General features: G+C 39.0%; 2 protein-coding genes across 2 annotated transcripts in view; one reads left to right on the top strand and one right to left on the bottom strand.

Annotated features, from left to right (window-relative positions):
- celf1 (cugbp, Elav-like family member 1) overlaps window positions 1-1,620 on the top strand; it is a 30,120-nt gene extending 28,500 nt beyond the window's left edge. The window contains exon 15 of the mRNA XM_051075827.1: window positions 1,041-1,620. The gene's annotated coding sequence lies outside the window, so the exon portion shown is untranslated. The remainder of the gene's footprint in view (window positions 1-1,040) is intronic.
- A 3,697-nt stretch (window positions 1,621-5,317) lies between these two features.
- Window positions 5,318-12,419, bottom strand: LOC108894192 (uncharacterized). The gene is made up of 14 exons (XM_051078307.1): window positions 12,295-12,419; window positions 11,690-11,892; window positions 11,169-11,306; window positions 10,577-10,694; window positions 10,180-10,360; window positions 9,766-9,907; window positions 9,489-9,644; window positions 8,647-8,702; window positions 8,356-8,531; window positions 7,758-8,201; window positions 7,684-7,706; window positions 7,540-7,636; window positions 6,985-7,210; window positions 5,318-6,888 (listed from the first exon to the last, which is right to left on the bottom strand). The coding sequence occupies exons 1-14, from the start codon at window positions 12,415-12,417 to the stop codon at window positions 6,680-6,682; spliced, it is 2,292 nt and encodes a 763-aa protein (XP_050934264.1). The 5' UTR covers window positions 12,418-12,419; the 3' UTR covers window positions 5,318-6,679.
- Window positions 12,420-13,476: the final 1,057 nt, after the last annotated feature.

Genomic DNA, 13,476 nt, shown 5'->3' with positions numbered 1-13,476 from the left:
GGAAGCTGTCAGAGATAAAGCAGGGGGATATATGAATTCCAAGATGGAATCCATGTCTTTCAGCATCCATGTTGGAAAGACGAGTAACATCTCTTAACTATAAAGCATATATGCTTTACATTTTTACTGATCGTTTTCAAATGCATGCTTTGTAGTTTCAGGTGCATTTTTGCATCAGTTCCAGGCAGCCACTGGTTTTCATCCATTTCTTTATGGCATAAAAATCTATTTTCAAACTATAGATTCTTGTCCAAATGTGTTATTAGAGTGAACATTACATCTGCATTAGTCTCTGTCAAAGTTGCATTTTTGTGGATTAAAGCAATGCAGAGTTTTGGAAAATCTGCAATAAAACTGTATTACAAAGCATTGGTTATGTATGAACTGAGATTCAAGTCCAGAGCTCACAACCTAAAGAGTCTGCTAACAGATTTTCATATCTTACAAAAATTAATGTTTACTAGTGACTGCCTGAGATGGTAGAAAAAGTACATCCAGAAATCTGGAATGAAGTAATGTAAATTGTACACTGGTTAGTTGTGATGTTGATTATTACACTATATGTGTTAAAATGGATAAAACATACAAAACTTCTGGTACTGGACTTGAGATACCTTTTCAAAAATAATTTTCCAAATCCAAATATGATGATTGATTACAGCAGATCACTAGAAAAAGTCTGACAGTCTGACAGTCTCAAGTCGTCATATGTGAATAGTTCTCTCTAGATAGTGGGTTTGACTGTAGCAGCTGATCCAGGACTCTGGAGGCCAGGTATGACCTGGTTATCATCACTGATTGTGTGCCACCATTTTATTTTAGCTGTCATACCTGTGTTTTGCCTTTGTTGTCATCCACCTCAGGTGTTCTCGTGACTCGTCTTTACTCTCATCCTTACACTGACTGTTGAATGTTTAGACCGTAATCAGTCCTGCAAAAAGACAATCATGCTTGGGTTCTTTTCTCTCTCCTGTCTGTGTTCCATTGCTGTTTAACCTAGGTTTGTCTCCCTGTTGTGTTTTTCTTTTTGTTTTCTCTAGATCTCTTCCTGTTTGCCCTAGCATGTTGATGTGGCGTCACAGTTCATCGTCCAGTCCTTGTGTTTCCTGCGCTTCTCTGATGCTTCCAATTTCACCTTTGACCTTATGTTTGACATTGATTTTCAGGACATTTTGTTTTGTTGTTTCCTATATGTCCTGTGTTGTCAATGGGCACTTGAAAGACTGCCACTGAATATGTTTTAAAGTTACATTAAAATGATTACAAGCAAATAAGAGAATCTATTTTTCTAGAACTGACTTACAAAACCACTAGATTTTTGCAGTCCTCCCAGTGCCCCCATCCTCTGGTTTTGTTGTGTTTTTTTGTGTGAGAGCAGCTAATCTGTCTCCAGGCAATGTTGGGCGAGTTCATTCTTGGGAGTTTCCATTTGACTGATGTTATGAGGAGGTAGCATTTAATGTCTATGTAAAAATCAGTTCCTCAGTTTTAGCCTGTCAACTCACCAGTGCGAACACATGATGCTTTTCTGCTCTTTCTTGTGTGGGAAAAATGTGATCTAGTTTGTGTTAACTTAACAATTATGAATAAACTGGTGCCAAATATTTTGCACAATCAGTATTTTCCACTTTTCTTGGACTTGTTTTTCTAGTTAGTTGCAAAAGCAGGGGCTATTTTGTGTCGTTGGCTGCATTGTGTAGAGAAGAACAGTTACAGAAGAACTGACTCAGACTTGTTAGGTTGACTGTTTGCAGAATTAAATTTGTGTGGGACTATACCAACCCAGAGTGCTCACTCACTAACAACACGAGCAAGTGGCGTATTCATAAGCAGCGGAGTGTGTTTGTTGAATATAATCCAGAGGTCTTACAGACCCACATTAATTTAGGCTACAGTCTGTCTGTTTTCCCGATCAGTGGACTACCACTGTGCCTTGTACTGAATGATAACATCCACCCATGCTCTCATCCTGCTTTATATTATATATATGATAAAAATGTATTTTACAAGTCCCATCCTTTCCCATGTTTTCCTTGATTAAAACTTAAATATGACTGTAAATTCATAGGAGGGTTACTGGGAGGAACTGGGCTATTGGGGACTGCTGTTGTAATGTAAGTACTACTTCTTATTAATCTCATTCACAGATATTCCTGTGTATGGTATCCTTGCTACTTCTTAAAAGCACATTGTTCATTATTGCTTAAAATGTTGGCTGAATATTGCGAGTTTCAGGCAGGAGGGGACTGTGAACAAGGTCACACCCCCTAAACTAAAATCTTTTGGGCTGCTAATGCAAAGAGTGTACTCAGCTGCGCGCAATCAATCCCTTTACATGAACAGCTGTGGTCAGTTAAGCGGACTGTATATCAATAGCAAATGTTGCAGTGGCGTTAGCCCTCGTGTTGAGACCTACTTGGGTAAAGAACAGTACCTGTGTGAGTCCACCAAGTAAGGCCACCGATAAGGTAACCGTCCTATTACTTCTTATGTCCTGTTACATCACCTAATCTTTGTACTTAGCATTGTAGCTATATGCCTCCATTCCTTTTGTCTCTGGTAAACACAGAAAGTATCGCTGTGCCAATAGTCAAAGAAATCAGGTAAACCTCAGGCCATTACAACAGTCCTCACCCACTTGTGCTTTGCTCTCCATTGGCTTGTGGAACTGCAGTGAACAAAGATGATTTCATTCCTGCCTATGCTAACCAGCTATCCCATGACCCACTGGCACTAACTGAGTCTTGGATCAAATGTGAAAATACTGCTATATTGGCCGCACTCTCCACTAACTACACTGTCTTCCATACTCTCTATAGATCTGCTAAGGAGATAGGACTGGTGTCCAACAAGTGGAGATTCACTCAACTGTTTATTAGACTCACTATTGTCTTTCATTCCCGGACATAACTGTTCACTGTCCTCTATCCACCAAACCCACTTGCTCTAACCTGCCTTGCTCCATGGCTAACTGACACCATCCAAGAGGTATGCACTAATCTCAGAGATGCTGAGAGAAAATGGCATAAAACCAGTGACCCCACTGATCTCAAGATTTATCAGTCACTCCTAGGTTCCTTTTCATCCAGCACCAGTGCTACCAAAACTGCTTTTGACAATGACAAGATCATCAGAGACCAAAGACACAGAAATTATTTTCCACCTTCAAATGGTACTCAGGGCGGCATAGTGGTAGAGAGCGTCCCTCTCTATCTTCAGAGTCCCAGTTCATCTGGGACTTTTTCTCACAGCAAGAAGCTTCCAGGTTCAAACCCCAGAGTCCCAGTTCATCTGGGACTTTTTCTGTGTGCAGTTTACATGTTCTCCCTGTGCCTGCATGGGTTCTCTCAGAGTACCCCAGCTTCCTCCCACAGTTCAAAGACATGCAGTTTAGATTAATCAGTGACTCTAAACTGCCCATAGATGTGACAGTGAGTGTGAATGGTTGCTTGTCTCTATATGGTAGCCCTGTGATGATCTGGCAATCTGTCCAGGGTGTACTCTGCCTCTCACCTTTCTTGGTTTGAATCCTATCTCACTGGGTGCTCCTTCAGTGTTTCATGGCAAGGATGAACATCCTTATTCCATCCCCTCCTTAAAAGAGCACTCCAAAGATCAGTGCTGGGCCCCCTTCTCTTTGCAATATACACCACAGACTTGGGACCAATTATCTGCTTGCATGGCTTTCCGTATCGCTGCTATGCAGATGACACTCAACTATACCTGTCATTCCCGCCAGATGACCCCACGGTCACTGCGCAAGTCTTGGCTTGTCTTTCAGACACATCCACATGGATGAAGGAACACCACCTTCAGTTAAATCAGCCATCCCAGCCAATCAATCTCTCCATTACAATATCAACATCAAAATCGTTTCTTCATCATCCAACCAAGATCACAAGAAACCTGGGTGTCATATTTGATGACCAGCTTTCTTTCTTTGACCATGTTGCATCTGTCACCTGGTCATGCCACTTCCCACTATACAACATAAGAAATATCAGTCCTTACCTGATTCAGTACACCACCCAACTCTTGGCACAGGCCATGATTAGCTCTCGCCTCAACTCAAAATACTATCAGAGCAGGAGCGTCCCTCTCTATCTTCAAGAATCTCATGAAGACTCATCTTTTCCAAGAGTACACCTCTAACACCGTAATATGCTGAAATAGCACTTACTAAGCTTGAGTTGTACTTCTTTACTTATAAATTAACACATAATATTTGCTTCAAGGTCTGCTATTGCTCTGAAGCTTTAGTGTTGTCTCAAGTCATTTCAGATTTAAAAAAAAAGTATCTGCCATATGATTAAATGTAACTGTGTAGCTTTGTGCAAATGTAGGCAAATTCTGTTAAATTATGTCTTGCTAGTGTAATCCATTTAGTCTTTTTAGCAAATCTAGAAAAAAAATCTAAAAAAAAATCTAAAAATTTAGTCTTATCTGACTGAGGTTAAAAAAGCTGAAAAGGTCATGGACTGTTGCTCAATCTTAAATTCTGAAAACTCCAAACAGAGGAGGGTATGAATAACACTGATATAGATTTCAACAACTAAAAGTTACTGTGAGTTTTTGTAGAGATTATAGAAATGGGAGCCAATTGACTTCACCTGTTGTCTGAAAGGTGGGAAAACTAAAGGGCCCTGGAATAGACACAGAGGTAAATATTGCAGATGAGAATGGAGAAAAGATTACTTTGTTTTCTCAAGACATATTTTGCTTCTTCCACTAGCAAGACAAACAAACAAACAAACAAACAAAAACATCATGTGTACAACATAAAAACATCTGAAAAAGTAAGCAAATTATATATCAAAATACGTCTCCTGTTCTTTATCCTCACACAACCATTTAATCTGCAGCTAACTTCAGCTACAGTACATTACTGACCTTATGAGACTGACCACTGTAAAACTCCCCCGTTCAAGAATGTGTGAATCATCTGTCCAAATATTTCATCTGACCTGCACTTTATCCTGACACCAACATTTCACCTGCAGCCTACTTGTCTTCAAAAAAAGATGGACAGCTCCTTCATATCAGCCTATACTGCAGGGGTAACAATTTTATTTTAAAAATTTTTTTTAAAAAAGAATAAAAATTCACTGTTATTTGTTACTGCATGCAAAAAAAATATTGTGAAATATAATATAGAATTGGTCACAATTCTTAAATAACCAAAATAAAGTTATGGGATTATATAAAAAACAAATATTGCTGTTTAGTTGTTAAATTACATTATTTCTAGGGTTGACTGATATTTCCCTTTATTTCAGTCATTAGAAATACACTTTTAATATGAGGTGAAGCACTCTGCTGTTCACAAATCAAAGTGTCTTAGTCCAAGGGTATGTCAGCAAGGCTAAATGAATGATGTTTGTTTTGTTTTTGGTTTTTTTTTTAGATTACATGACATACTTGAGTTAATCTCTCCTGCTGTTGAGCTCCCACTGCAGCAGGAAACCTCTCAGATGCTCTACATCTGGTTCATTTCAGTGGGTTTTCCTCTCTGGATAGACTATTTCTACCTGGGGTAACTTGGATAACAGTGTTCAATTTTTGTTTTTGTTTTTGCTACAACAGCCATCCCCCTGCACACTGAGACTGAAATGGTTTTAAGGTAAAAACTATGACCAAACTTCCAGCTCATATGGGCAGAACACAAAATCATGTTGCCTAGTATTTCTGTGAAGTTGCCTTATACTCCATTGCACTGAGTTAAAAGCAGTTTTTGTTCTTTTGTTCCTTTTGTTAAGTATTCCATTGTTGTGATTGTAATGGGAGACATTTCTGAAGCACTAGAACTAACACCTGTTAGTTTTTGTTTTTTTCTTTAGTTGGATCTGTTTCTCCAGTGTTTGGATTGTTTTTAGGATTTGGATCTTTTCTTTCTGTACCACATGAAACTGCAGTGCATCCAGCTGTCATTTCTGTGAGCCAACTATGTGATCCCTGTTGCTTGGTTGATTTGGTTTCTGTCTAAATAAAATGTCTCAGAAACCTTCATTTTTACTGTGTTCTCTGTCAGAACACCAACATCGTACTTAACATTATATTTCTGGAAGACAGGCACTGTCCGTGTTTTTACCATACAATAAATAATTGATAAATTAATAAATTGGAGTTGATTGGACATAATTTGGAAAGACACACACCTATCTATACAATATCTCACAGCTGATGCACATCAGAGCAAAAACCAAGCCATGGGGTCGAAGTAGCTGCAGCAGAGTTCAGAGACAGGATCCAGTAGAGTGGCCTCTTTAATTCTTAAATGGAAGAAGTTTGAAACAACCAGGACTCTTCCTAGAGTTGGCCATGTGCACCAATGTTTTCTTGCCTTAAAAGAGAGACAGAATGTACTGTCTAAAGTACAGGATAATTAGAATAACAAATTCATCTAAGCAAAATATCAGATTCAGAATTGACCTAGATTTAAAAAACTGACATTTCTGTAAATCTGAAATTTCTCTGTTATTAAACCTGTTCTAAGGCTGTATCAAGACTTTCTGGTCAGATGTTTATAATTGGCATTACCCCAAAGAAATAAATGTGGAATATAATTTTATTGGTTAAGTATTTAATACATGGATACAAATATACTAAATCACCAGGCTTTATAAAACGAAAGAAAACTTTGATTCTCAGCTTCCAAAAGTAAAACTGAGATTAGTTGGGTTTAGTTTTCCCAGCCAACTATAAGAGCATTGCGGTCTTCTTCCTTTCTCTTCTTGCGGAAATAACGAACCAGGACGGCCATCAACACCACTGACACTAAGAAGCCAGTGGCAAAGAACACAGTGCTGATGTTGGTGTTGAGGAGCTGCTTGAGTTCCCAACCTCCTCCATTTGATTTGGTGTCTGGAAAAACTGGTGGGCGAGTATTCACTGGAAGATAACAACACAACAGTTTATAGATAGATAGATAGATAGATAGATAGATAGATAGATAGATAGATAGATAGACCATCGTATATTATTAACCTGCAGGGGGCTCCTCACTCTTTTTCATCACATTGTTATCATCCATGGTGGCACTGGGCTGAGCCTGTCCAACAAACTGCAAAGGACCCTGGGTAATATAGTGGCTGCCTGTCTCCCTGCTCAGCCCTCGCCTGCTTCTGAGGGATGGATTCCTCAGGCAACCCTGGGCACATCTGGAAAAGGGACTGTCAGACTCGCACAGGATGACAGAGCAGGTGATGTACACCTGAGAGGAGGCAAGAGAGAGGTTTCAGTTCAGAAGTAATCAAGTAAATGAAGTAATCCTCGATTCTGACTGGCTGTGACAGTTGAACCACGCACCTGTGACACCTGTCCTTTCACGTTTGTTCACATCTAAACTGCATTGGTCAAATGTTGACTGGCTGGTCTGTATTTGTTTTTGTTTTGTTTCTTAATGAAGCACTGCATTTATTAAACACAGCATAGTGATCAGGAGGTGGGTGGGGTGCATGGTGGGTGTACAAAGGTCATGACAGGTCATCCCAGCTAGACTTAAGTGTGGTATGATTCAGCATTCAGCTTTAACAACAATACCTGTTCATAGTTTCCAGTAAATTTGAAAGCTTGAACTTCAAAGTTGAATGATGTTTGATCAGATGGGTGAACTCTAACCGTCTCATCCTCCAGACACCTGTAAGAAAAATGACTTGTAAGAGATCACATACATGATCAAGTCACTGTATACGAAAGACTGTTATTATCTTTTAGAGATAATAGAGATAATTAACTAGATAATAAGATCATGAAAAGGCAAAGGCAGTTTTGTTTGTGATCCCAGAATGTATCTGCACTCGCCCGTTTTTGATGATGTCATAGGAGAGGGCGTTTTCGGGGTTGTCATCAGGAGTGGCTTTGCATGATTCGACAAACAGTTTCACATCAGGTAGTTCAGACTGGGCTTGGATGCCCATGTAGATGGTCTCCAGCAGCTTGACCTCCACTGGATAAGCTTTAGCTTCCACCTTATTAGTGAAGTTTTCATCGCGGAAAATCTCAAAGGTGTAGCCGAAGCTGCCGAAGCTGGACTCAGTGAAGATGTAGTCAGACTTGTGGAGATTGTAGTAGTTGGAGATGCTGAGGCTTTTGGGAAACTGGCAGGAGAAACCAATCTTAACCGTCCTTCTCCGGGTTATAACCTCGTTGGGCAGCTCGAAGGAGTTGATCTCATTCTTGAAAGTGATAAAGTCACCATTATCCTGTATTTACAAAGACACAAGTGAGAGAGAAAAGCGATAAACAGCTAAAAGGAGAAAGCACAGGAAGTCTGAGTTCACACAAGCTGAAGTCTTCTTCCCACTCACATCTAAACCTCCTACCATAACCTGTGAACATGTGAATGTTTTTCCACACCTCAACTTTGGTGCCACAGGTGCTAAATGACATGCTGCCCATGATGTGAGTGCTGTTGGAGGTGAGGGAGCACAGCGGGTCGTTCATCTTCAGGTAGTTCTCGTCGATGCCGGGCATGGAAGCTTTGCTGAGGGCCACCGTCATCTTGTTGGGGTAGCACTGAACAGTGGCCTTGCCTGTAAATCACATTCTGTGTTAACTCCTTATCAACAGGGAAAATATAGTTTCACAATATTCAAACTTACTATATTCAAACTATTTTTTAACATAGGTAAGTGATGATAAACAAACCTTGAATGATAGATGCTTGGGTCACCATGACAACAACACACCTCATCTCTGACTGGCTGAATGGCAAAAGTGAAGAAAGAAAACATTTTTATTGCAAAACTACAATTGTGTGGTTTTGTTTGTTGTTGTTTGTTTTTTTTTTTGTTTTTTTTGTTGTTGTTGTTTTTTTTTGTTGTTATTTTATAGCTATGATCTTGTAAATGCAAGAAAACACACACATCTTGATCCTGCCCATTTTACTTACTGGGAAAAAAAGGAACCATTTATGTTAAGATGTTACACACTTTACTAAAGTGTTAAAAATAAATTGCCAGAATATTTATATCATAATATTGTACAATTACTACTATTATACATTATACTCATTATATTAAATTAGTCTCCTTGCTTAGAGACAACCATGGCTACTATACAAGAGGCAGTTTGACAGATTTCATACCTTTTTAATTCAGTAGCCTGATAGGCAAAAATACATTTCTCTACAGTGGAATAATCTGCCTCACAGAATTCACAGAGCACGTTTGAAGTGGCCTCAAGGAAATAGTTACAAAGTACCATGTAATATTTCAATGTATAATTTTTAATGTTTGTCGCCATGACAACATGAGGATGTTGACATACCCGCAGCCTGCTGTCTCTTTATTTGTTATTCATGTGTTGATTGTAGTGTCTTTGTGTACAGGTTTTACATTGTGCTGTATTATAAGTATTAAGTATTATTTTGCAGGACAATAATGAAAACAAGCCTTAATGTGTTTTTATCCTCAGTAAATTTTGATGTATGTAACAACAAAGTTGCACATTCGCACACATTTCCAGTGCATGTGCATAAAAACACTCACGTGTCATTTGTCTCTGCAGTGAAGCAGACCGGGACAAATCTGTACAGATCGCTGTGCTGTGGTGTCCAGCTCACCGTCAGCTCAGCTTTTCCATTTTCATCATCTCTGAACGCTTTGCTCATGTTCTGAGGGCCGCTGACCTGGAAGTCGTGTATGCTTCAGGAAAATGGAAGCAGAGAGGAATGGTTTTATTATCCTATTTTTTCTGTCAGAGGTGATGGGTTTTTTCAGTTGTACATCCATATCACAGACATTTTTCCTGGCCAGAAGTAAATACCTGGCATGACGAGCCTGTGCTTGGGCATAAAGCTGGAACATCTGACCCACAGTGGCATGAAGAACATCACCATGTGAGGGAGTCTTAGACAGGAACATGGGCTGCACATAACCGACCTCACAGCTTGGTATTGGAGGAAGGACTGAAACAAACACAAGAGGCTACTCCACTGGATTTCAGAGTTGCATGTATGAGAAAAAGCCTAAAGTCAGTAAAGTCAGTATTATTATAAAAGATACAGTGAATAAAAACAGGGGTATGATATAATGAGAGAGAAGGTGTAACGTTAACGTCACATAATTGTCAGTCTCATTAAAATGGGACAAAACATTGACATAGGTTTTCTCTATGATTACAGTTTCATTATCATAACTTTACCACCTTTACCCAACTAACTGTGTGTGTGTCACTTACTCTCCACTGAGAACTGGAGCTTTACTCTGCAGAGAGGTGGTGAGTTCATGCTCTCCCGAAATACTGATGTTCCATCGGCGTAGGTCAAAGTGATGTTTTTGGTGGAGAAGTCCTCCAGCATCAGCTCAAACACATGAACACCGACACTGACTTGGCCTGAACTTGTCAGTGTACACGCAGCCTGGGAAGAAATGAAGATGATTAAAAAGCTTTTGTGTCTCTGTTGATCTTTGTAGAAAAAATGCTGAAAACTAATTACTAGATTACCAGAAGTGAGTGTTCAACTCAAACAAAAGACGAATCATAAAAACATAATATCACTGTTTCAGTGGTTTGAACGTTTGATCATTGCAGCCCCTGTGAGTTTGCCATGATGATACCACTTGAGATGGATTACCTCGTCCAGAGTAAAGTTTGAGGGAACTAAGGCGTCTGAACTGAAACTGCATCTCACGTCATCTAAGTCTGGATCATGGGCCAGAAGACGAACCCTCAAAAAACAGTTCTGAGGAATCCTGAGTGAAAACACGACACTCAATTATCTGGTTAAATGTGGACTAAAAACACTTTCAATTTCAACTACATTCAATACATATATTCAATACATTTTAAAAATGAAGAGGAAAAACAAAACAACATCCAGCTTCTATTGTCACATGTGATCTGCCACACATTTAAGGCATATTTTGACCAATACAAAGACAAAAACAAACAAAAACCCCTGCATAAATTAATCATTTAAATGTAAATTTAAATTAAAGACAAAGAAGGAAAAAAAGAAATAAGAAAAAATGGGAAAACAAATATCAAGTTTCTTCCCAGTTGACCATATTTCTTTTTGCATCTATTACCAGACCTCTGTTATTCCATTTGCACTCAGATACTGAATAACGTGTAACTTACTGATTGTTGTTTGCGCTCAGTTGTCCCTGCAGATCTCTGTCATGCAGTTATATTTTAATCCCAGTTTGAAAATCAAAGATTTGTACCTTAGAGAAGACACTGTTGTTGTCACCGGACAACTGTTGAGGGCGTGTGAGTCAGATCGAGTCCCCAGGTCCAGCTCTGCATGGGTCGTCCAGTTTGTGTTTCCGTTGACATTAGACACCCAGCAGCAGCCAGAGCCTCTGAACAGAAGGAGGTGGAATCACTCATAAATATATTCAGAAATATAATCATTGTTTTAATTTTTCTAAATTATTTAAATGTACTGACAGGTGCTCAGTCTTTTTCTTTTTTGTTTTAATTTGTAACTTTGTTTTAAAAAGTCAAATAAGGGTTATTATTACTGTTAAATTACACATACACATCCTCATTTTACCTGTTTTAATACCCATATGAGCTGCAATGCTGCAGTGTTTAACACTGTGACACCTACAAAACTTTCTGATATCATTTTGTCTTCAGCCTGCAAGGGACACCACAGATACATTCAGATGCAATACCCCAAATACAACAAACATCTACAGGCCTGATGCCAGAAAAGTTCAGTCCTGTGACCTGGACTTACCTCAGAGTAAAGGAGGTTTTATTAGTTGACACGGTTGCAGTCGTGTGTCCTTCAGTCTGGCACCACCTGCCCTGGCCTGTGTCATCCTGATCCGTTTGCAGGACACTTGACTTTGTGGAGCTTGTGCAGACACCACCGTCGCATCTGAGGGACGACTGATCTTGACAGCTGCTCCGGCCGTTCTGCCTGTGATGAAGAGTCACCTGCAGGGTTTGGGAAAATAAGGCATTGATACTGTGCAGAAAGAACTCCAGATTTCCTCAGTGAAATACAGAGACAGGGTGAAAAGGGTTATCCATGTTCAATCAATCTAGATTTTTAAAATTGTCATGCAGGTGTTTCACACTATGTCAGTGCCTGCTATATGGCTGTGTGGTACCTTAAGTCACACATGACTCATTACACTGATTTTAACAAAGTTTACCCAGGCAAACGGCATAAGTTTATTATCAAATAAGAATTTAAAGTTAAATCCAAATATTTAGCCCTTTGGCAAACCTTTGCCAAAGGGCGCTTGACGCTATGATTCATTTTGTAGTTCTCTTTTGTATAAAAATGTGGTAAATATGAAATATTTAAAGAAGGTAACAACACAATTACTGTACCCTAAATGTCCCATCCTTCTTCTTCTGTGGAGGCATGAAACTAATGCTGTCTCCATAAAAGCTGAGAGCCGACGCAGTCCCCAGTAAGGCGACCAGCAGCAGGAGAGGTGCACCTGACTCCATGATGTCTCACAGAGTCTATTCGTGCGAAAGCTTGTTTTGTCTGTTTCAGTGGCAGAGATGGAAGAGGCAGCTTGCACCAGAATTCACCCAACAGGACTAACCAGATCTGGAACTGAACTGTGACAATTAATGGCTTTACTTTTTGTTTTTTTTTTTTATTGTGATCCTTTATGAGAACAGATGCGTTAGAGGGATTTCAGACATTTGTTAGATATGAAATTCCATCCACTGGTGTGGGTTACATTAGGTATTACACTTCACAAGGCACAACCCAAAACTGTTAATTCCTCAGGTTTAAGAGTAACAGTCAGTTAATAGTCAAACTCAAAATTGAGCATCTTATCATCTCCATTGTTTTTATATACATACAGTTGTTTGTGGTCATTGGTGACCAATGGAGCCTCTGTGATATGTATGTTAATGTGTTACATCCGCAACCAAAACAAAATAAATGGTAGAGACAAAATAGAGGATGAGAGAGAGAATGTGTGATATTTATTTGTATATTTACTATATTTACATGAACAAAGGTTCTCTAAGAGGATGAAATGGTTGTGATAAATTATTAAAATGAATACTACAAAACTTGGCTGATATCGTCTAGACAACAAAACCCAAACAAGATACCTAACTAACTTATCTACAAAAAGGGCCTCCTGTTTTTAATAGAAAGTCACCCACTTGTTCCTTTCAGCCATCTACAGTCCCAGTACCAAACAACCCTCAGAACAATGCCACAGAAGAGGCTACAGGCAGGATAACATTGAATGTTGTATGAGGAGCTATATACACACACATACATATACAATATACACATATGCAATATATTTAGTCTTTGTTTTTATTTTATTTTATTTTACTCTATTTCTTATACTCTGTATCTGGTGCACGTGACAAATAAAGAACCTTGAACCTAGAAATGACTTTAAATGTGTCAGAAAATTTTTCCTGCTGTAATTGTAGTATTTATTCATGATAATTGTTTTCTTATTAGCCTGTTGAATACTTCAGATGTAGACCTAACTAATCTTGCCTTGTGATCCAATTAAGGGTTTAATG

The sequence above is a fragment of the Lates calcarifer genome, linkage group LG2 (genome assembly GCF_001640805.2).
Source record: "Lates calcarifer isolate ASB-BC8 linkage group LG2, TLL_Latcal_v3, whole genome shotgun sequence".
NCBI classification, from domain to species: Eukaryota; Metazoa; Chordata; class Actinopteri; family Centropomidae; genus Lates; species Lates calcarifer.
This window is presented reverse-complemented; position numbering and strand designations above follow the sequence as displayed.